The 25,089-nt window shown below is 37.7% G+C and overlaps 2 protein-coding genes across 3 annotated transcripts; both read right to left on the bottom strand.

The window, feature by feature from the left end:
* Window positions 1-1,181: 1,181 nt before the first annotated feature.
* LOC125245146 (membrane-spanning 4-domains subfamily A member 4A-like) lies at window positions 1,182-21,915 on the bottom strand. Of its 2 annotated transcripts, none has more exons than XM_048155635.1 (8): window positions 21,806-21,915; window positions 9,808-10,018; window positions 3,405-3,515; window positions 3,239-3,307; window positions 2,698-2,841; window positions 2,327-2,440; window positions 1,476-1,556; window positions 1,182-1,383 (listed from the first exon to the last, which is right to left on the bottom strand). In XM_048155635.1, the coding sequence occupies exons 2-8, from the start codon at window positions 9,991-9,993 to the stop codon at window positions 1,309-1,311; spliced, it is 780 nt and encodes a 259-aa protein (XP_048011592.1). In that variant the 5' UTR covers window positions 9,994-10,018; window positions 21,806-21,915; the 3' UTR covers window positions 1,182-1,308. The 2 variants fall into 2 exon arrangements, with proteins under 2 accessions (XP_048011592.1, XP_048011591.1); XM_048155634.1 differs by lacking the exon at window positions 21,806-21,915 and adding an exon at window positions 10,436-11,791.
* Window positions 16,350-21,894, bottom strand: LOC125245151 (membrane-spanning 4-domains subfamily A member 4A-like). The gene is made up of 8 exons (XM_048155641.1): window positions 21,806-21,894; window positions 21,178-21,388; window positions 18,658-18,768; window positions 18,493-18,561; window positions 17,953-18,099; window positions 17,572-17,685; window positions 16,791-16,829; window positions 16,350-16,696 (listed from the first exon to the last, which is right to left on the bottom strand). The coding sequence occupies exons 2-8, from the start codon at window positions 21,361-21,363 to the stop codon at window positions 16,622-16,624; spliced, it is 741 nt and encodes a 246-aa protein (XP_048011598.1). The 5' UTR covers window positions 21,364-21,388; window positions 21,806-21,894; the 3' UTR covers window positions 16,350-16,621.
* Window positions 21,916-25,089: the final 3,174 nt, after the last annotated feature.

Raw genomic sequence — 25,089 nt, 5'->3', positions numbered from 1 at the left:
CACACACACACACACACACACACACACACACACACACACACACACACACACACACACACAGACACACACACACACACACTCACCACTTTTTCATGAGAAATGCTGTCCAAATGTCCCGTTTTTAATGATGACGTCTAATGATGAAGTCCCCGCCAAAGGAAGTAGTCCCTTTTAGCAACTTGTTAGCAACCGCATTTTTTAAGACACAATAAAAGTAAAAAAAAAAAAAAATCACAAGTGGGTTATAACTGGTGTGTTTTATATCATAGATAAAATGTGAAAGTATTTAGAGGCTTTGTTAACCACAGACCTTATTTCAGGCGATTTAGCAAAAACCCATTCAAAAAACCCATAGACTTTACGGCGTTGGAACCGGAAGTCCAAAAATGCTAACTCGCTTCCGGGTTTTGTCTACAAAAACGCGTCATCCCTGGGGCACTCTATTGATGCTCTGGTGATTGAGTACGTTGTGATTGGTGCTCTGGTGATTGAGTACGTTGTGATTGGTGCTCTGGAGATTGAGTGCGCTGGGAGTGTTGGAAGGTGGAACCTGACGTGTCTGTGACAGGTATGGCTTTTGTACCTCCTTCATATTCCAAATTGAAAATAATTCCACACTGCAGACATTTATCCAAGTATTCCTGCCACAATTCGTGCTCTATGTTTAGGACACTTGCACGATGGCTGACGTAAATTAAAGGATCAGGCTTAATAGAGCAATATAGATCTATTAATAATACATTGAGCTGCCCAGATAATTTAAGATTGTAAAATATATATATTTATATCTGTTTATTATGTTTAAAGAAAAAAGATAGGCTTTTTTTCTATTTTAATGAAATTTTTAATGAGATATAGTCTGTATGTCCTCCAGGAGATTGATATTCTCCTGCCAGGCTGTTGTTGTGAATAAGAATTTGTTCTTAAGTGACTTGTCTGGTTAAATACAAGTGAAAGGTAAAAGAAAAGACATAAGTCATTTTTGTATTCTGTATACTTCATTCTACAGATTATACTTTATTAAGCATTTAGTTTATCAAACAATCTATTATATACATTGATATATCTATAGTTACATTGATAATTAGGCAAATTTCTTTACTTCATTAAAGAAAGAAAAACATGAAATAGTATCTAGTCTTGAATTGTTATTGTTTACACATTTGTGACTTAACAAATTGTAATTATTATCTGATAACTTTTTTCTTTGCTGCCATGTTCTCTTTTTAATGAAAGAAGATAAGAGATAATGGACAGGAAATCATTGGGAAACTCATGTGTCCCACCTCAACTCTGTTTTAATATTCATTATTTAAATTCAGTGTATTGTGGAGGAACTTCAGCAGGAAGGTGATGCATTGAAGGGTTGCTGACCACAGATATCTGCAGGGGAAAAAACTATATGATCAGCCTTCTTTTTTTGAGTACTATTTTACACAAAGTCAAATTTAACTGGGGTTACAAGCTTCTCTTACCTGGGAATTGTTAAGATCATGGAAGTGATTGTGCCCAAAACAACAGTGCTGTTGAGTTATAACTTGTGGAACAAACGGAACCTTTGGAAAAATGCACAAGAAGCATTAATATGGGCAACGACACTGGCAGACCGTTTCAGTTTTACAGCTTTATAGACATCAGTGTAGTAGAAAAAATAAAAACAAATGACAGAAATCCTTCTGAAATGTCATGGTGTGAAACCTTATGCTTTCATTTGGTCATTTGGGCTTCTTAAAATAATGTCACAACTAAAAAAACCACATGACATTTCTCAGTAGATGGTAATGTTGCTGTTTTTGAAGCAGTTAAACTTGGAGTTTTGCTATTAGTAGAGACGTTGAACACTTAAGAGACGCACAGACTCGGGTAATTCACATACGCTTAATCTCTGTATATCCATGGCTCAAACCTCCATTACTAGCTCTAAAATGATGTTTTAGAATAAGGGATGTGTAAGTAGTTGCAAGAAAAGGTGCTTTAAGGACAAAACCTGACAAATCTCTTTAAGTTACTAAATATCTTTAGGAAACTAAATTTTTTAGGTAGGGAAAAATTGACTCCATTGAATTAGTAGTTGCATGTTTCAGACTGAAAAGCTGTACTGTGATCATGTACACGTGTGCAGCTTATAATACCATGTTTTTAAAGTGTCTCGGTTCACAGTAAATGCTGATTCTCACAAACTCTATCTGTGCAAGTGCTGCGAGTTTAACGTTTGGTAATTCAATGTGCGAACACCCTTAAAAAAATAAATCCAATATATGTGCATATCTGAGGAGTTCAGCTGACAAAAAAAATTTGGGAACCCCTGACTTGACGCATCACTCACCTGTGGAGAACAGCAGCAGGTGACTTTACAGGCAAATGCTGACAGATAGATGGAGATGATAAACTCAAGGAAGGCGAATATCAGTGATACACCACTGATTCCAAAGAAGAGAGTCTGAGAAAGAATTCAACATTAGAACAAATAATAATGACAAAATAATTGATAGTTAGCACTCACACTGGTACAATCAGAAGTTCAGAATCTACAATGCTTTCTTACATTGTAAATGATCAGTAATAGTAAGAGATATATAACTATATCTGAAATGTTGGAAGAAAGACTGGACAGATGAGTGCAGATTGTTAAGTGTTCTGACCACACAGTGATCTTATTGTAATGACTAAATGTGAATATAAAAGTTGGTGACATACCTCATACTTTCCATCATCATCATAACAATCATAATAATAGTCGCAGTAAGGCGATGGCCCTATAGCAAAATCCAGTGAAATTATGATAAAGGAAGTGCCTGCAATTAAAGTACTGAAAATGTTCATTCCAAGTGAACCTTTCACCTATAGGTAGAAAAAAAACATACAATAGATTTGATAAAAATAATCTAAACAACAAGAACTAAAACAAATGTGTGCACACAACACCAGACAAACAACAAACAATCATGAACTAATCAGGGTAACTTTGGTAACAAACAAGGCGGGCAAGACAACAAGGAAAACAGAAACTGAACACAGAAACAAATGGGAACAGAGAATACACTTCAACATAAAAGTCAGTATAAACACAAGGCACACCACCAGGATCATGACACTGACAAGTTTGGGTTCTCTACAAATTACAGTCACTGATGCTCATACACTTTTATGGCAGAAAAATAAGGAAGAAGAAATCAGTACAAACACAATAGGTTTCAAGTACCTCTAAAAGGCCTAAAAATGATAAGTGTGTACATACCAAACACAAACTGGAGGGTGAAATCAGTTTGTTTTCTGCAGCAATGGAGAGTGAGCCTGCGATAATGTACTGAGAGCAGAGAGAAAGACACAAATCAAGACTTCTGCTGGAATATGTAACTTGTGTTAGAAAAGACACAACACTGAATTGTATAATTGTTTCTTACGATGAGAGATCCCCAGTAAGGAATACCACTAAAGACAAAGATGGATGCTGCATGAACTGTAGACACAATTCCCAACAGGAGAGTCAACAGACCAATCATTATCTGGACAGTCTGTGAAGGATAAGAGAGATATTTATAAAGTAACTAAAACAATATAAAATTTGGCAGTGGCTATTTGTATTAAGTGAAAATAACTATGGATTCTATTTACACCGTGTACAGTGCATCTGGAAAGTATTCACAGTGCTTCAATTTTTCCACATTTTGTTATGTTACAGCCTTATTCCAAAAGCGATTAAAATCATTATTTTCCTCAAAATTCTACAAACAATATCCCATAATGACAACATGAACAAAGTTTGTTGAAATCTTTGCAAATTTATTAAAAATAAAAAACTAAAAAAATCATATGTTCATAAGTATTCACAGCCTTTGTCATAACACTCAAAATTGAGCTCAGGCGCATCCTGTTTCCACAACTTGATTGGAGTCCACCTGTGGTAAATTCAGTTGATTGGACAGGATTTGGAAAGGCATGCACCTGTCTACATAAGGTCCCACGGTTAACAGTGCATGTCGGAGCACAAACCAAGCCATGAAGTCCAAGGAATTCCAAGGAATGCTCCAGCATTTCTCTGTGAAGAGAGGAGAACCTTCCAGAAGAACAAGCATCTCTGCAGCACTCCACCAATCAGGCCTGTATGGTAGAGTGGCCAGACGGAAGCCACTCCTCAGTAAAAGGCACATGACAGCCTGCCTGGAGGACTCTCAGACTATGAGAAACAAAATTCTCTGGTCTGATGATGCTCATCACCTGACCAATCCCATCCCTACAGTGAAGCATGGTGGTGACAGCTGGGGGGATGTTTTTCAGCAACAGGAACTGGGAGACTAGTCAGGATCAAGGGAAAGATGAATGCAGCAATGTACAGAGACATCTTTGATGAAAACCTGCTCCAGAGCACTCTGGACCTCAGACTGGGGCGAAGGTTCATCTTCCAACAGGGCAACACAGGCACACAGCTAAGATATCAGAGGAATGGCTACGGGACAACTCTGTGGATGTCCTTGAGTGGCCCAGCCAGAGCCCAGACTTGAACCCGATTGAATATCTCTGGAGAGATCTGAAAATGGCTGTGCATTGACGTTCCCCATCCAACCTGATGGAGCTTGAGAGGTCCTGCAAAGAATGGGAAAAACTGCCCAAAAATAGGTGTGCCAAGCTTGTAGTATCATACTAAAAAAAGACTTAAGGCTGTAATTAGTATTGAGCAAAGGCTGTGAATACATATGTACATGTGATTTTTGTTGTTGTTGTTGTTGTTTTGCCAAATATCTTTATTAGAGGATCAAAGATGTAACATTTCAGAGGAAGTAAAACAGTTCTCTAGTTTCATTTTATCTTAAACAACTAAAGCACTTTTTCTAATTTAAGAAAAAATAAGACATCCCTTAACCACTCAGCCACCACTGGTGGAGTAGCGGATGTCCAAACTAATAAGATTCTACGACGGGCAAGAAGTGATGTAAAAGCAATGATGTCCGATTGGACCTGGGTTAGAGTTAAGCTCTCATTTGGAATACCAAATATTGCAATCAGCGGACAGGGCTTAATTTGAATTTTTATGACCTCGGATAAAGTTTGAATAACAGATGACCAGTATTGATTTAGACGGGGGCACAACCAAAAAGTGTTTGTTAAATCAGCTGGAGAAAGGGAGCATCTTATAACTCCCGTCCGTTCCTGGATATATATCTGCTAACCTGGCCCTACTGAAATGAGCCCTATGCACTACTTTAAACTGAATGAGCCCCAAGCGTGCACAGGATGAGGATGAGTTAATCCTTTGTAGTGCATCCTCTCAGTTTCTGTCTGACAACTCAACCAGGAACTTGCCTTCCCAACCGTTCTTAATTTTTGAAAGGTCATGATTTTCAAGAGACATTAATTGAGAATATAACCGTGATATCAGACCTTTTTTCGGACAGAGGAGGGTAATTTTCGGAACTGGGCCCAGATTTTAAGAGTGGACAGTACTATGGGATTAGAGGTAAACCTGGACCACTTTGTGGGCAGGGAGGAATACACCAGTGCAGAGAGGGATGACGAGTGGCAGGAGTGCACCTCAAGCGTACACCAGTCGGTGTCTGGCACATGAAGCCAGAATAAAATTTTCTGTAGGTTAGCTGCCCAATAGTAGTGAATAAAACTGGGGAGGGCTAGTCCCCCACATCACGTCCCTTCTGAAGTAAGCCTTTCTTAACTCTTGGAACTTTATTCTTCCAGATGAAGGAGGTAATGGATGTATTAACTGATTGAAAAAATGATTTTGTCAGGAATAACGGTAGACATTGAAACAAATACAGATACTATGGGAGTACGTTCATCTTCATCGATTGTACCCTCTCTGCAATAGTCAGAGGCAGACTGCTCCACCTTTGAAAGTCAGCTTTCATTTGGTTAACTAGAGGTGTAAAATTAGCCCCCAGAAGAGAGGTGAAGGAACGCGTAATGTTTATTCCAAGATATTTGAAACCAGAGTGTGTTAAGTGGAAGGGGACTGCTTCTTGTTTAATTTGCATTGCCGAGTCATTAATGGGGAAGCATTCACTTTTCTGAGAATTAAGTTTGTAGCCAGAAAAAGACCCAAAATTGTTCAATAGTGACACAATTACTGGGACGCTGGTTTCTGGATTGCTTATATAGATCAAGAGATCGTCTGCATATAGAGAGACGCAATGTTCCTCAGTCCCACGCCTAACCCCCCGTAACACCAACGACGACTTCAATGCAAGCGAAAGAGGCTCAATTGCCACTGCAAATAGGAGCGGGGATAATGGACATCCTTGACGTGTCCCACGTGACGGGAAAATTTTTTGAATGGGATTGATTAGTTTGAATACAAGCTTGTGGGGACGTATAGAGAAGACGAATCCATGCCAGAAACGTGTCACCGAATCCAAACCTTTCCAATACGGAAAACAAGTAATTCCACTCCACCCGGTCAAAAGCCTTCTCCGCGTCCAGAGAAATTACAGCTTCTGCAGTCAAAGAGGGACCGGGGGAGTAGATCACGTTAGCAAGCTGGCGAATATTTGAAAAAGAGTGACGACCCTTTATAAAACCAGTCTGGTCCTCCGAAATTAATTTAGGGAGAACGGATTCTAAACGATGTGCCATCACCTTGGCTAAAATTTTTATATCAACATTTAGGAGGGAAATAGGACGATAAGAGCCACAGTTGGTAGGGTCCTTATCCTTTTTGAGGAGTAGTGTAATCTTAGCTTGTGTGAGGGTTGGGGGCAAGTAATCATTTCTCAATGATTCATTAAATACTTCTAGCATAATAGGTGCAAGTTTATCTTTAAATTTCTTTAAAAATTCGGGGGGATAACCGTCAGGTCCTGGAGATTTCCCAGTTCGCATGTCTCCTATGGCTGCAGTGATCTCTAATTGTGTAAGAGGTCAATCTAACTCTTCCCTGTCTCCAGGCTCAATAGTAGATAATTCTAAATTATCTAAGAAACTGTTCATATTCGTAACATCTGATGGGAATTCAGACGTGTAAAGTGTAGAATAGAATGTAGCAAAAATATTATTGATTTCCTTTGGGTTGGTGACTATATTTTGATCCTGATCTCTCACTTGGGGGTATAAGCTGTGACGCAGCCTGACGCTTCAGCTGATGAGCTAGCAATCAACTAGCTTTTTCACCATACTTATAGTAAGTACACCGGGTCCGCAATAATAAGTATTTAGCCTGGTTAGTAGATAGAAGATTAAGCTTGGACTGTAAAGCTATCCGTTCTTTATATAATTCTGGGGAGGGGCTTTCAGAATATTTGCGGTCTAGCTTAAAATCTGAATCCGTCAGGTCTTCTATTTGTTTGCGGCGCTCCTTATTGACATGTGCTACATAAGAGATAATTAAGTCCTCTTAAGTACGCTTTTAAGGTTTCCTAAAGTAGGGAATATGATATACCTTCCTTCTTGTTTACTTCCAGAAAAGTATCTATATTAGTAGCCACATGTTCGCAAAATTTCTCATTTGAGAGCAGCAGGGAATTAAGTCTCCAGAAGGATTGTTCTCTAACGTTCAAAGTGAAAGATAGGTCTAAGATGAGTGGTGTATGATCTGAAATGATGATGGCCAAATATTCAACCGATTTCACTGCAGGGATGAAAGAGCTGTCTATAAAAAAAGTAGTCTATTCTAGAGAAAGAATGGTGGACATGAGAAAAGAAAGAGAATTGTTTGGAGGTCAGATTTTGAAACCTCCATGGGTCTAGGCAGCCATTTCATCTCAAAGTCTGAGAAGACTCTTGACATTACAGATGGTTAGGTAGATTTAGGGTCAATGTACAATTAAGATCCCCTGCAAGGATCAGTCTATGTGTATCTAAATTAGGGAGAGATGACAGAAGTTTACTGGCAAATTCAGTATCGTCCCAGTTAGGGGCATACACATTTACCAAAAGAACAAGATTTTGAAATAGGAGGCCCGAGACAATGACATATCGACCATTGGGATCTGCAATTATTTAGTGAGAATTTAATTTGTTTATTAATCAAAATTGCCACCCCTCGTGATCTATTATTAAATTTGGAATGGAAGATATGATTAACCCATGCTTTACAGAGTCTGGTGTGATCTTCTAACCGTAAATGTGTCTCCTGCAAAAACAAAACATCAGTTTTCAATTGTTTAAGATGGGAAAAAATCCTAGTACATTTCGTGGGACCATTTAACCCCTTAACATTCCAGGACAGAAACCTAACTGCAGCTCCCCCTACTGGGCTTGTACCGCCTGCATTATTTATCATAGAAGACATCTAAAATGTATATGATTAGCCTGAGCCACATTATGGAAGTGCATTTGTGGTCATAAGTGATGTCAGCACACACTGTGTGAAGTTGTGTAGGGGAAAAATAAAACAGTAATAATAACAGACTAAAAATACAGTTTAACATAGCTATGTGCATCCTTAAAAGATAGAGTGTTGTCATGTAAATAAAATGCTCCCCAGTTCTCATTAAACTTAAGTTGGAATGGAAGAAAAAAAAAAAAACCTGAACACCCCAAACCTAGATTTCCTTCCCCAAACGAAGAAAACTGCAGGAATTCCCAATTGAAAAACTTCCAAGACATCTAGCGTTGTCTATAACTCCTATTCTAGCCTGAAGATGGCTCCTCTCAGTAAGTGATTTGTGTTCTACCTATATACGATTATCTGTTTGGCTTGCCTCGAGAAAACAGAAAACAGGGACCAAACTAAGTCAACAAATAACCTTGAAAGTATAAAATATCCCTGATTCGCAACTGAAAACCACATTAACACAAGCATTACCATGTAGGTTTGAAGTTTACTTGAAAAAGAAAAAAAAAATGTTCTTGTTATTTTCCTCTATATATTAGTCAAGCAAACAAATAGTCCCAAAATCAAAGTGTCTAAGTCAAAAGCTAGGCTTACTTTCTCCTTCTCATAGATAGTCTGTGATCCAGCATACCGGTAATTTATTCTCCCCAGTGAAGAACGTAAAACTCTCTGGCCTTCTCCGGAGTCTCGAAAAACAGCGTCTGTCCGTCGTGAAGGACGCAGAGCCGGGCGGGATAGATAAGAGCGTACCTGACGTTCTTCTTGTACAGGAGGGATTTCTCTTCATCCTCATGGAAAAATACCTTACGGCCCCTGAAGAACAGCTTCTCTCGTTTCCTCGTTATTATGCAGTGTTTGTTTTGGAAGGCGTGGAAGAGAACGAGGAATATCCTCGGCCGTTTGGAGCTAGCGCCGGAGTCAGTGGTCGGATTGGGTCCCACTCGATAATGAGATAATGAGGGGGTGCGGAAAGAAATCTACCCAGGACTTCCTCGAAAAATTCAGTCATGAACTTGACTGTGTCCGGCCCTTCCAGATGTTCCGGGATACCGACGACTCGCATTATGAAATTATGTCGCATTAAATCATTATTAAAATTATGAAATGTACAACATACACTTTTTAGCAGCTGTACTAAAAATGGACTTATGCATGTACTTTAAGTCACATTCGGATTTATGAATGAGCAAAATTTGTCCATTACTTTACATTTTTTTGATAGTTTGCAATTCCTAAAACATTCTTCTCCGTGACTGTGACTGTGAGAGTGATACACTATCAATTTTTTTATGATTTTACTCTGTAAATGATACACCTTATCTTATATTTCTGTATTTCCTGCATTGTCACCAAGGCATTGAATCACATTCTTCAATAAACAAAAAAAATAATAATAATGTGTATGCTTTGCTCATGTGTGTACCACTCATTTTTTGGAGTTTATTCATGTACTTTTCTTACCTCACACTGACATAAACCTAAATAATTGTATAATTTTTATGTATGTATGATCAATTTCTCACCCCAAGGGCTTTTGGTTGGCCTTTCAGAAACAGCTGAAGTCCATGAAGAGGTGAAACTCCGGCTGGCTGTTGTACATAAACAGGCACAGTAGAATTTGTCCCAGTTCCAGCTGCTGTTGTTTGTGTTGGTGGTTGAAACTGGATGACAAGCGTCGAAGAGTTCATGGGTACGACAGTTTGAGACATTCTTGCTTCTGAATCTGAAACTGACCTGTTCAAAATCATAGAAAATTGAGACATTGAGACAGGATATGATTATAAAATAGATTTATGTAAACAAACTTTTCCATTTATTTATTAAAATATTATATATTCATGATTTTTATTATTATAAATGTGGTCTTAACGTTGTTGAAAAACCTATGACTGCACTTATGTCAATAGTAGTTATTACCATTAAATTATTCTCATCAACTAGAATAACTCTATTAGGCCTTGAAAACAGAGTATATGCTATATAACAAACAGCTCATGTTTAAATTGATCCACATCATTAACATTTAAAGCATTTAGCAGATCCTCTTTTCCAAAGACACTTACAAAAGTGCCCTACCAACCATTATAGAGGATAGGCATCTGTATAAAGGTAGTCAGATAGTCTGTGTAAGTGTATAATTTGTTGTTTTACCGGAAAATAAATCTTCTCTTCAGTTGGTTTACCACACTCTTAGTTCAGTTCACTCTTCTGAGATGAGCCGATGCAAGTAAGATGTCAGAGTAACTGCTGAAACAGTTTCCCAAAATGAACAAGAAGCAGGCGGAGCTCAGGTGGTTAGGAGGGGGGGCAAAGCTGGCCATTTCATAAGATAATAATACCACAAATGATAATAATTAACTGAATGACTCATAAATGTGTTTACTGTGCCGACATATGGCACACCTGCCTTCATGCACAACCCGAGTTTGATTCGTGTCTCAACGTCCTTTGCCGATCCTGCTCCCTTCTCTCCACCTAATGCTTTTCTGTCTGATCTTTACTGTCCTGTCCATATAAAGCACAAAAAGCCCATAAATATAACTAATAATGTATTTCTGATGCAAATATTTCATAGTCACCTGCACAGTTTGTTCATGCCTACATATTTTTCTTTGATTAGTCTTTTAGCAGAGGCTCCAACTACCCAAATAACTCTCTCCAAAACAAAACAAACAATTAAGATGCTGAAAGAGAAGATCCATGCTCTGGCTGGACTGAAGAGAGAAACTTTCTCAGAGAGAGACTGGAAGATGGTAAGCTCCCCCTCCACTCCTGTGGCACAAATTGTGAATTACTGATTATTGTGCAACTGAAAAGAAAGGTTGCTCAAACACTTGAAATATAAATTCAAAATAATTAACCCATACTGTCCTCTTGGTATGTTGTTTATTTAAAAACAGATTAATTTGGTTGATTTCTATCTGAATAATACATGTACTTCATGTGTGAATACAACATCTTCAGATGACTCCAGCTCTGATCCATCTGAGCCTTCACAAAAGAAGAAGTATAAAAAGAAATCAAAAAAGAAGAAATCAAAAGAAAGCACAGGCCGGCGATTTCAAAAGAGGTACTACAAGTTACCATTGTCACCTAATGTATTCACAGAGACCACAGCTAGTTTAGGTTGGCATTGACTTGAAATCAACCAATGGATTTAAAAGTACCTTATTTGTATATATTAGTGTTAGTAGTGGTAGCATGCTTTGTCTATGGAATGATGTGTCCTCATTTGCATTTCTGTTCTTTCATGCATTTATTCCAGTAAGAACTCCTGAGGAGTCTGTGTTTCGGTACCAGAAAGTCCTCCGACTTGTCAAAATTGGCTCAACAAAGGCGGATGCCTATAACAGCTTGAGGGTGGATCGCAACACCATTGTCAACCAAGCACCAATTGCAGAGCTGGCTGCTGTTAGCCAGACCTATTCAAGGTCCTGAGGGCTGGTTTTAAAGGTGCCCAAGAATTTAAAATTGAATTTATCTTGGCATAGTTGAATAACAAGAGTTCAGTACATGGAAATGACATACAGTGAGTCTCAAACACCATTGTTTCCTCCTTCTTATGTAAATCTCATTTGTTTAAAAGACCTCCGAAGAACAGGCGAATCTCAACATAACACAGACTGTTACGTAACAGTCGGGATCATTAATATGTACGCCCCCAATATTTGCATATGCCAGCCCATGTTCAAGGCATTACACAAGGGCAGCCAGTATTAACATCTGGATCTGTGCACAGCTGAATCATCATACTAGGTAAGCAAGCAAGTACAATAGCGAAAAATGGCAGATGGAGCAATAATAACTGACATGATCCACGATATCATAATATTTTTAGTGATATTTATAAACTGTCTTTCTAAATGTTTCGTTAGCATGTTGCTAATGTACTGTTAAATGTGGTTAAAGTTACCATCGTTTATTACTGTATTCACGGAGACAAGAGAGCCGTCTCTATTTTCATTTTTAAACACTTGCAGTCTGTATAATTCATAAACACAACTTCATTCTTTACAAATCTCTCCAACAGTGTGTAATGTTAGCTTTAGCCACGGAGCACCATCAAACTCATTCAGAATCAAATGTAAACATCCAAATAAATACTATACTCGCATGATCCAATGAGTGCATGCAGCATGCATGACGAACATTTTGTAAAGATCCATTTTGAGGGTTATATTAGCTGTGTGAACTTTGTTTTTGCAATGTTTAAGGCAGTCGCAAGCTCAGGGGGCAGGAAGCGTGAGATTTAAAGGGGCCGCAGCCTGAATCAGTGCATATTTAATGATGTCCCAAAAAAAATTTATTAAAAAAAATCTATGGGGTATTTTGAGCTGAAACTTCACAGACACATTCAGGGGACACCTTAGACTTATATTACATGTTGTGAAAAAAAGTTTTTCTTTAAAAAAGGGGACAGACTGCAAAAATTTTCAGAAAAATGTATGGCTCAATGCATCTTAGAGCCAAATGCAAGTCAGATCAGTGCCATGAAAAAAAGCAAATGACCTGCTAGACATTCTGTAAAAGTAAATGTTGCATTAGACCTGTTCGTCAGGACATTTTAAGCAGTGTTGTTACTGGTTCTGACTGCTTTTGGTACTAAATGATTAGTGGTGCTAAATAAGAAATTAAAATAGTCAATGAAACAATGACCTGTCAGACATTCTGAAAATAAAGAGTAAAGTTATATTACCTGTTTTATTTTTACCTGTTCTAAGGACATTTTAAGCAGTGTTGTTACTGGTTATGACTGCTTTTGTTCTTGTGCTACTAACAAGAATTTAGATTAATCTTCCCTTTTTGCTTTAATTTTTTTTCTCTTTATTACATCTTATCTAATGAGGGTTTTTTTTTTTTTTTTTTTTAAATGATTAGACTAATGGTTGTCATAGAAAGGGGAGTATATAATTTTATGTTTTGTAAATGTTTTCATGATTTGTTTTAATGTATGTGTTATGGAAACCTGTTTGGAAAGTGCTTAAATTTTTAATAATCTGCGTTTTAATAAATGATTGTTATAAACATAGTGATGGTCATTAATTAATTATTAGTTTATGGTTTGCGAACATATCATTATGTTGTGACTTTACTTGTTGAGGCACACCATTAACTCATCATTTATTACACATTGCACATGAATCTGCACAAATAATGCAGTAATTAATCATGTATTAACGCATATTACTTTACCTGTTTTGCCTGGAAGTTGAAATACAAGGCTTTTGGCTCACTGTGGTAATTAACAAGTTAATTAACACTATTAGTTAATAAAATAAGTTATTAGATAATTAATCCACAATGACATATTTAATTGATAACAATTCATATTTGAACTAATATATTAACCAGACAGACTCTTTATTAGTTGCTAATGTGGCAATCATTAATGAATAGCTTAGATAATCATGAGTTATACATTAATTCAGTATTATCTGTGCATTAGTTAAGCTTATCAGTGCACACGTATTGTAGTGTTACCAATATTATTAACATACAATGCCAAATAAGATAAACTATTTCACATATAGCGCTTGCTGAAGAAACAGAAGCTATCACTTCAGTGTTTTCAGCATGCTTCATAGTTTCCTGGTCTGTGACATCACCTGCTTCTGATGTCTCGTCACGCCATTGGACTGATTTTGCATGTGCTTCACGACGCAATCACAGAGTGTTCCCACAGTGTAATTTGACCCAGTGTGAGTTCCCTTGAAAGGGAACTTCAATCAATGGTGGGAAAAGAGTAAAGTGAAGTAAAATCCTATGTGCACTGCCAGTGGACTAACTTAGACAAAAATTCAGATACTTAGAATTAGGGACATATCAGTTTTCTTTATAAATCAATATTTTCAGACAATGTAAGTTTATTAGACAGTATGTAAAACTATCTGGAAAAAATTATATTTAATAGGCTACTCAATCAAAAGAGTAGACACAACTACAAGCCAAGTATACTTAAAATACTTCATTATATTTTTAAGTATATCTGGAATAAAAGATTGAGTGCAAGTATAGGCCAAATATACTAAGACTTTTCTGTTCAGTAAGTTTTCTGTCAGTAAGTATATGTAAGTGCAATTTTAAGTATATTTCTGAATTGCACATAAAAAGTAGACTGCCTCGCGGACGACTGCCGCACACACATAAACATAACATAACATAAAATCCAGGCCTGATCCTCTCTTGTCCTTCACTGTTGTCGCTCCTCGGCCTCGTCCTGCTTTAGACAATAATATAGGCTAATATAATCATATCTTAATTCTGCAGGTTTTTTTTGTTATTATTAAAAATTTTATTATTTAAATGTATTAATAATATTACTGCCCATTAGTGTCCACTGGCTTGCTGTCAATGTAGATGGAAGGTTGTGAACTCAAATTGGTCAAATTTATCAAATTGGTATTGTTGAACACAGCTGAAAATGCTCACATTGCAGATGTGGCTGTTGTACTGCCTTCATATTCCAATTGAAAATAATTCCACACTGCAGAGATTTATCCAAGTATTCCTGCCACAATTTGTGCTCTACGTTTTGGACTATAACGAGCTGGACTCAATTTTGCAAAGTTTTATTAAAGTGAGCATGGTCGTACAGGCAGGGTCAGACAGGAGCAAACAGGAACAGTAAGGGACAGGCAGAATCGTGGTCAGGATACAGGCAATAGATCAGGACAGGCAGATCTCACTCACAGAATGGAATACCAGGCAAGGATCAAATGCAGGCAGCAATGGATCAATAACGGGTAATAGGCAGGAACGGTAACAGACAGGCAGACAGGATAATAAACGCTCAGAAATGCAACAATAGTTAACAAGACGTCGCAATGAGGTGGTGTGTGAGTGAGTCTTAAAATAGTCCAGATAATAGGCTACAGGTGTATGTGTCAAATGGATGATTGGAGAGGAGTGTGCATGTGACAGGCAGGAGAGGATTATGGGAAGTGTAGTCCAGGAACTGACGGTGATTGTGACATAAGCCAGCCCCCTTCCAGAAGGCGCGTCCTCACGGCGTAAATGGCAAGGAGGGGGGGAAGGGGGTGCATTGGAGACCAATGTTGGCAGACGGGTATGAGGTCTCCAATGCAGGACCAGGAACTCGGGCAGCCACGGTGGGTCAGGTGCCACGGGCAGCCACAGCAGATCAGGAGAGTCAGGATGCCATGACGGGTCAGGTGGCTCGGGAACCCACGGCAGGTCATGTGGCTCGGGCAACCACGGCTGGTCAGGTGGCTCGGGCAACCTACGGCAGGTCATGTGGCTTCGGGCAAACAGGTCAGGTGCTTCGGCTACAGCAGGTCAGGTGGCTTGGGCAGCCATGGCAGGTCAGAGGCCGTGAACGGCCATGGCAGTACAGAAGCCTTGGGGCGCCAAGGCGGGTCAGGAAATTCAGGCAGCCATAGCAGGTCAGAGTCCATAGGCGGCCATAATGAGCCAGAGTCCTCAGGTATATGTTCATGGGCAAGGAGCTTGGGTGGGGCCGGCAGGGCAAGGAACTGAGGTGCAGAGTCTGGAGCAGACTCGGCAAAGACTGGAGCCGCCATCTTGTCCGTAGACACAAGCAGAGCGGCCATCTTGTCCGTATACACAGGCGGAGCGGCCATCTTGTCTCCAATGATGATTTGAGAGGAGTGTGCATGTGACAGGTATTATGGGAAGTCTAGTCCAGGAACTGACGGTGATCGTGACAAGGACACTTGCACGATGGCTGACATAAATTAAAGGATCAGGCTTAATAGAGCCAATATAGATCTATTAAAAATACCTTGATCAGATAATTTAAGATTGTAAAATATCTATATTTATACCTGTTTAATATGTTTAAAGAAAAAAGGAAGGCTATTTTGAAGAGTGAATGACACACAGTTCCATCACCTTTGTTTTAATGAAGTTTTAATGAGATATACTGTATGTCCTCCAGGAGATTGATATTCTCCTGCTAGGCTGTTGTTGTGAATAAGAATTTGTTCTTAAGTGACTTGTCTGGTTAAATACAGATGAAAGGTTAAAAAAAAGATAGAAAAGACATAAGTCATTTTTATATTCTGTATACTTTATTCTTACAGATTATACTTTATTAAGCATTTAGTTTATCAAACAATCTATTTAGTTACATTGATAATTAGGCAAATTTCTTTACTTCATTAAAGAAAGAAAAACATGAAATAGTATCTAGTCTTGAATTGTTATTGTTTACACATTTGTGACAAAAAAATTGTAATTATTATCTGATAACTTTTTTCTTTGCTGTCATGTTCTCTTTTTAATGAAAGAAGAGATAATGGACAGGAAATCACTGGGAAACTCATGTGTCCCACCTCAACTCTGTTTTAATATTCATTATTTAAATTCAGTGTATTGTGGAGGAACTTCAGCAGGAAGGTGATGCGTTGAAGGGTTGCTGACCACAGATATCTGTAGGGGAAAAAAAAAAAATATGATCAGTCTTCTTTTTTGAGTACTATTTTACACAAAGTCTAATTTAACTGGGCTTACAAGCTTCTCTTACCTCATGCTGTTGAGTTATAACTTGTGGAACAAACGGAACCTTTGGAAAAATACACAAGAAGCATTAATATGGGCAACGACACTGGCAGACCGTTTCAGTTTTACACCTTTATAGACATCAGTGTAGTAGAAAAACAAATGACAGAAATCCTTTTGAAATGTCATGGTGTGAAACCTTATGCTTTCATTTGGTCATTTGGGCTTCTTAAAATAATGTCACAACTAAAAAAACCACATGACATTTCTCAGTAGATGGTAATGTTGCTGTTTTTGAAGCAGTTAAACTTAAAATTTTGCTATTAGTAGAGACGTTGAACACTTAAGAGACGCACAGACTCGGGTAATTCACATACTCTTAATCTCTGTATATCAATGACTCAAACCTCCATTACTAGCTCTAAAATGATGTTTTAGAATAAGGGATGTGTAAGAAAGTAGTTGCAAGAAAAGGTGCTTTAAGGACAAAAACCTGACAAATATCTTGAAACTAAATTTTTTTGGTAGGAAAAAACTGACTCCATTGAATTAGTAGTTACATGTTTCAGAGTGAAAAGCTGTACTGTGATCATGTACACGTGTGCAGCTTACAATACCATGTTTTTAAAGTGTCTGTTCACAGTAAATGCTGCTTCTCACAAACTCTATCTGTGCAAGTGCTGCGAGTTTAACGTTTGATAATTCAATGTGCAAACACCCTTAAAAAAACAAATCCATTATATGTGCATATCTGAGTTCAGCTGACAAAAAAAGTTTGGGAACCTCTGACTTGATGCATCGCTCACCTGTGGAGAACAGCAGCAGGCGACTTTACAGGCAAATGCTGACAGACAGATGGAGATGATAAACTCAAGGAGGGCGAATATCAGTGATACACTACTGATTCCAAAGAAGAGAGTCTAAGAGAGAATTCAACATTAGAACAAATAATAATGACAAAATAATTGATAATTAGCACTCACACTGGTACAATCAGAAGTTCAGAATCTACAATCAACAATGCTTTCTTACATTGTAAATGATCAGTAATAGTAAGAGATCTATAACTATATCTGAAATGTTGGGAAAACACTGGGCAGATGAGTGCAGATTGTTAAGTGTTTTGACCACACAGTGATCTTACTGTAATTAATAAATAAATGTGAATATAAAAGTTGGTGACATACCTTATACTTTCCATCATTATCATAACAATCATGATAATTGTCGCAGTAATTGTTCAATGGCCCTGTAGCAAAATCCACTGAAATTATGATAAAGGAATTGCCTGCAATTAAAGTACTGAAAATGTTCATTCCAAGTGAACCTTTCACCTATAGGTAGAAAAAAAACCACATAAAATAGATTTGATAAAAATAATCTAAACAACAGGAACTAAAACAAATGTGTGCACACAACACCAGACAAACGGCAAACAATCATGAACTAATCAGGGATACTTTGGTAACAAACAAGGCAGGTAAGACAACAAGGGAAACAGGAACTGAACACAGAAACAAATGGGAATAGAGAATAACACTTCAACACAAGTCAATACAAACACAAGGCACACCACCAGGATCATGACTGACAAGTTTGGGTTCTTTACAAATTACAGTCACTGATGCCCATACATTTTTATGGCACAAAAAAAGTAAGAAGAAATCACTACAAACACAATAGGTTTCAAGTAAAAGCCCTAAAAATGCCAAGTGTTGTGTACATACCAAACATAAACTGGAGGGTGAATTCATTTTGTTTTCTGCAGCAATGGAGAGTGAGCCTGCGATAATGTACTGAGAGCAGAGAGAAAGACACAAATCAAGACTTCTGCTGGAATATGTAACTTGTGTTAGTAAGACACAACGCTGAATTGTATAATTGTTTCTTACGATGAGAGATCCCCAGTAAGGAATACAACTATAGACAAAGATGGAATCTGGATGAAGTGAAGACACGATTCCCAACAGGAGAGTCAACAGACCAATCATTATCTGGACAGTCTGTGAAGGACAAGAGAGATATTTATAAAGTAACTAAAACAATATAAAATTTGGCAGTGGCTATTTGTACTAAGCGGAAATAGCATATTTTCTTTGCAATAGATGCTATGTACACTAAGTGAAAATAGCGATAGATTATATTTACACCATGTACAGTGCATCCGGAAAGTATTCACTTTTTCCACATTTTGTTATGTTACAGCCTTATTCCAAAAGCGATTAAAGTCATTATTTTCCTCATAATTCTACAAACAATACCCCATAATGACAACATGAAAGAAGTTTGTTTGAAATCTTTGCAAATTTATTAAAAATAATAAACAAAAAAAAAATCACATGTACGTAAGTATTCACAGCCTTTGCCATGACACTCAAAATTGAGCTCAGGCGCATCCTGTTTCCACTGATCATCCTCGAGATGTTTCTACAACTTTATTGGAGTCCACCTGTGGTAAATTCAGTTGATTGGACATGATTTGGAAAGGCACACACCAGTCTATAAAAGGTCCCACAGGTAACAGTGCATGTCGGAGCACAAACTAAGCCATGAAGTCCAAGGAATTCTCTGTAGACCTCAGAGACAGGATTGTATCGAGGCACTGATCTGGGGAAGGGTACAGAAAAATTTCTGCAGCATTGAAGATCCCAGTGAGCACAGTGGCCTCCATCATCCGTAACTGGAAGAAGTTTGGAACCACCAGGACTCTTCCTAGAGCTCCAGCATTTCTCTGTGGAGAGAGGAGAACCTTCCAGAAGAACAACCATCTCTGCAGCTCTCCACCAATCAGGCCTGTATGGTAGAGTGGCCAGACTGAAGCCACTCCTCAGTAAAAGGCACATGACAGCCCACCTGGAGGACTCTCAGACCATCAGAAACAAAATTCTGTGGTCTGATGACGCTCATCACCTGACCAATCCCATCCCTACAGTGAAGCATGGTGGTGGCAGCATCATGCAGTGGGGATGTTTTCATCTTCCAACAAGACAACACAGGCACACAGTCAAGATAACAAAGGAGTGGCTACGGGACAACTCTGTGAATGTCCTTGAGTGGCCCAGCCAGAGCCCAGACTTGAACCTGATTGAATATCTGGAGAGATCTGAAAATGGCTGTGCACCGACGCCTCCCATCCAACCTGATGGAGCTTGAGAGGTCCTGCAAAGAAGAATGGGAGAAACTGCCAAAAAATAGGTGTGCCAAGCTTAGTAGCATCATTCTCAAAAAGACTTGAGGCTGTAATTATTATTGAGCAAAGGCTGTGAATACTTATGTACATGTGAATTATTTATTTATTTTTTGTAATAAATTTGCAAAGGTTTCAAACAAACTTCTTTCACGTTGGTCATTATGAGGTATTGTTTGTAAAATTGAGGAAAATAAAGAATTTTATTCCTTTTGGAATAAGGATGTAACAAAATGTGGAAAAACTGATGAGCTGTGAATCCTTTCTGGATGCACTGTAAAATGATCAGATCTTTGCAATAAGAGTAAATTGTAATTAGATGCTATCTATACTTTATATTGGCAGATGCTATATTTGCACCTCAGTATATTTGTACATTAACAGGATGCAATAATATCAGAGTGTAAATTATTATATTTATTAAATGTATGCTGCCTTGTTGGGAGAATAATACCCTCCCTACACCTTCCCTCTAACCCTACCCAATAAACACTTTTAATATTATTAAACACTCGTTTGCAGTTTATTTCCACTTTTAGAAGATTATTTTCATTTTTATTTAAAATAAATGCGAGCTCGGCCAAAGGCGGATTCGAAACCACCTCGATCACGTTAAATGCCAGAGCTGCAAGCCTTATTCGCTACTGCTGTGCTACTGAGGACATTGAATTCTGTCCGTCTTTTTTTTCAAAACAGACATTGGTGGGCGGAGCTAGTGTAAATAGCATTTGCCAACAAGGGACGCTATTTGCACTTAGTGTAAATAGACACTCCGATAAAAAGTTTTGGGGAACATTATGAAATGTACAACATACACTTTTTAGCAGCTGTACTAAAAATGGACTTATGCATGTACTTCAAAAATATCCAGGTACTCTCATTGCATGAAATCACATACGGATTTATGAATGAGCAAAATTTGTCCATTACTTTACATTTTTTGATAGTTTGCAATTCCTAAAACATTCTTCTCTGTGACTGTGAGAGTGATACACTATCAATTTTTTCATAAATGATAAACCTTATTTTATATTTCTGTATTTCCTGCATTGTCACCAAGGCATTGAATTACATTCTTCAATTAAAAATAAATAAATAATAATGTGAATGCTTTGTTCATGTGTGTACCACTCATTTTTTGGAGATTATTCATATACTGTACTTTCCTTACCTCACACTGACATAAACCCAAATAATTGTATGATTTTTATGATCAATTTCTCACCCCAAGAGCTTTTGGTTGGCCTTTCAGAAATGCCTGAATTCTATGAAAAGGTGAAACTCCGGCTGGCTGCTGTACATAAACAGGCACAGGAGCATTTGTCCCAGTTCCAGCTGCTGTTGTTTGTGTTGGTGGTTGAAACGGGATGACAAGTGTCGAAGAGTTCATGGGTACAGCAGTTTGAGACATTCTTGCTTCTGAATCTGAAATTGACCTGTTCAAAATCATAGAAAATTGAGACATTGAGACAGGATATGATTATAAAATAGATTTATGTAAACAAACTTTCCCATTTATTTATTAAAATATTATATATTCATGATTTTTATTATTATAAATGTGATCTTCACGTTGTTGAAAAACCTATGAATGAGCTTATGTCAATAGTAGTTATTACCATTAAATTATTCTCATCAACTAGAATAACTCTATTAGGCCTTGAAAACAGAGTATATGCTATATAACAAACAGCTTATGTTTAAATTGATCCACATCATTAACATTTAAAGCATTTAGCAGATCCTCTTTTCCAAAGACACTTATAAAAGTTCCCTACCAACCATTATAGAGGATAGACATCTGTATAAAGGTAGTCAGATAGTCTGTGTAAGTGTATAATTTGTTGTTTTACCAGAATAAATCTTCTCTTCAGTTGGTTTACCACACTCTGTAGTTGAGATCACTCTTCTGAGATGAGCCGATGTACAGTAAGATGTAATAAGAGAAACTGCTGAAACTGTTTCCCAGAATGAACAAGCAGGTTGAGCTCAGGTGGTTAAGAGGGGTGGTAAAGCTGGCCATTTCATAAGATAATAATACCACAAAAGACAATAATTAACTGAATGACTCATAAATGCGTTTATGTTGTACTTAATAGCAAGTAATCTGCATGCTGGTTTGGAAACAGGCATGTAAATACTGGATGTAGCAGTAGCTACTTTCTACCTTATTAAGAGAGGGAGTGAGTTTCAATTACACCCTTGCTGGATAACATATAAAAGTGATTGATGTGATTTTACTCTGTATTGCAGAGTAAGCTTTTACCCATTGATAATCTTTTACTATAATGTGATAATTCATGGTAATATAAGTCGATATTAGTCAATGTAAGATAATAAAATACTTTTAGCTGTGTTGTGGGTGCTCACATAAGAAAGCAATTGATACATTTTAATAACTAAAAGAGTTGTATGTGACATGTTTTTGACAATTTGTATAGTAATAGCATTGTCTGTATTATTTATTCAACTAGTATAACAGTATATATCATAATGTAACCAAAGAAGTTTGAAAATGAACAAAAGCATCAGTGATGCGCGGGTCAATGTATAAACAACCCGCACCCGACCGACGTTTTCAACTAACCCGCCCGCAACTCGGACCGCAAAAAAAGGAAAATATTGTACCCGACCCGCTTCCTGACCCGCATTTTTTTAAAAGTAGTAAATGCTCATTGTAGCGTCATTGGGCCATAGACGTAAGAACTAGGGGTGCAGGGGGCTGGGGGGTGTGTGGCCACCCCCTCCCTTACGCCCCCCATCAGCCTCCCTGGCCAATAATATCCATTAATCCAGCCTGTGGAGGAGAGAAATGTTTCAGGACCTGACGTGGTGCGCTCAGAGGTGCAGCGGCGAGAGCAGGCAGTTCTTGAGGCGGCCCATCATTTTCCATTTCAGCTGTCTAGATGCATATTATTGATGAATGCGATGTTTATGTTTCGACCCTGCTTGAAGAATTAATCAGCAGGTCAACTGAGAGAAGGCCCACTTTTGGAAAAGTGTGAAAGCCCTTAGGAGCGCAAACTGTTCTTTTTCTGAATGTTGTATGATATAGCCTAGTGTTGTGTAATAAAGGCTTGATTTATTCATTTATTTCCTTTCATTTTCTTAACAATTAAGATGCTGCATGTGTTTATCCAGTCTAATCGAAGTGTGCGTCTCTCCCCCGACTTTCCCAACAAAAATCCCGCCCCCTCTCAGAAAATACATAAAACTGACATTAATGAGCTATATGCGTTTAAAAGTAGCCTATTAAAATGGTACAATGGCATTGCTCAGTTCAACGTGTTGGGAAATCGGGCATTTTGTCCCGCGTCAGCATTTATTCAAAAGTTAATAACGCTCAACATTCAAAAGGTAAATAAGGATTTTCCACTTGTATTAGTAGGCTTAGGCTATTGCGCCACGTGAATGCCCAATTGAAGCTCTCACAAGCACAAAATGCAGTGATAGAATATGTTAATAAAGTATTTATTAACGCATTTTAGACGAACAAAAACAGGTAGGCTAAGCCAAAGACTGAGGCTACAATATCCATAAATAAATGTTCACAAATACCCATGAAAGTAAAACTGAAACCTTTAGTAAGTAAAACTGAAAATTACAAAGGTTTAATTGCCATCTTTATTTCAAACGACCCGACCGACCGCAACCCGAATATCATTAAAAATATTTTTGGATGACTCGTGAGATCAGGGATTATGTGGTTATTTAATGTGCTTGGGTAACTGGGTGATAAATGTGGGCACGAAAGGGATATTTTAGTGATTTTTATTGACATTGATGTTTTGGCTCACTGATAAATATAAAATAAAGTGTTTAAAAGAACTTTGAGTGTGGATTACAACTGTAGACTTGATTATTAAATAATAAAATTAAATACATTTACACACCAAAATGAGAAACGAGATGAGACGAAAGAAAGCGTGGTGTAAACGACTCTGTGGAAGTGATTTTTATTGAGAAATAAAAGTTTTTTAACAAATTATTGGCCGGCTCCTGCGTCAGCATCACACACATGTATCGTGCAGCTCACGTGAACAACGTCGGCCAATACTAAGCCATCGCTTGGATGTAAACACAGAAGTGCTACACTACGTCATCAGTGTAGGAGACTGACATGGGAGAAAAGAAATTGTTGAATAAAGTCATTATTTTGTGTTGTTTTTTGTGCACAAAAAGTCATTTCGTAACATTAAGGCTGAACCACTGCAGTCATGTGGACTATTTTAATGATGTCTTTACTACTTCTCTGGACCTTGACAGTGATAATCAAGTTGCTGTCTATGGAGGAGTCAGAGAGCTCTCGGATTTCATAAAAAATATCTTCATTTGTGTTTCAAAGATGATGTACATGAGAGTGAGTAATAGGCTAAATGACAGAAATTTCACTTTTAAGTGATGTAAACCACTAATGTTGCGTAGACAAATTTAAGACCTCTTAAAATAATTACATTTGATATACCATTTAAGACTTTTTATGGCCTTAAATTTGATCAAACCAAATTTAAGAATTAAGGATACACGAAACCCTGAATGAGACATCATAGGCTGTCACCGGCCAATACGTTTGCTGCAATTTTACAGTCGTTTCAGATACCAGTCACGCTGAGGCGTTCCCCCATATTGTCTCAGGAATGTTCCCACGAGTTATGTCATGGCCTCAGCGTACTGTGACATTCCCATGACTTACTATGTCACGGCCACAACAAAACTAAGTGAACTGAACATGTCCCTTCCCAGTTACCATACATTTTAATTTAATTTACATTTTAAACTTTTAACAGTGCAAAAGTAAATATTGTTTTACAAAAAAAAAAATCTAATCTTTTGCACTTTGCTCTCTTTTTAGGTTACTCATCAAGTGAACTGAACAGAGATAAGATAAGGCAAATTCTACGTCAATAATTGTTGTCATAATTGTTGATACTCCCTCCTAGAATGAAAGGGGAAGTAGGTGGAGCTCTGGTGATTAGGAGGGGTGGTAAACCAGGAAATCAAGCCTGACACTTCAATATATCCCTTTTATAAGATAATATTTTTAAAAATCGTACATTGGTTGTGGAAGTGTGTTTGGAGTCACCATTATGGTGATCAGTGTTTTACGTAGTTGGACACTTGCCATTGACTTTGGTTG

Source organism: Megalobrama amblycephala, linkage group LG14 (assembly GCF_018812025.1).
Source record: "Megalobrama amblycephala isolate DHTTF-2021 linkage group LG14, ASM1881202v1, whole genome shotgun sequence".
Lineage (NCBI taxonomy): Eukaryota > Metazoa > Chordata > Actinopteri > Cypriniformes > Xenocyprididae > Megalobrama > Megalobrama amblycephala.
This window is presented reverse-complemented; position numbering and strand designations above follow the sequence as displayed.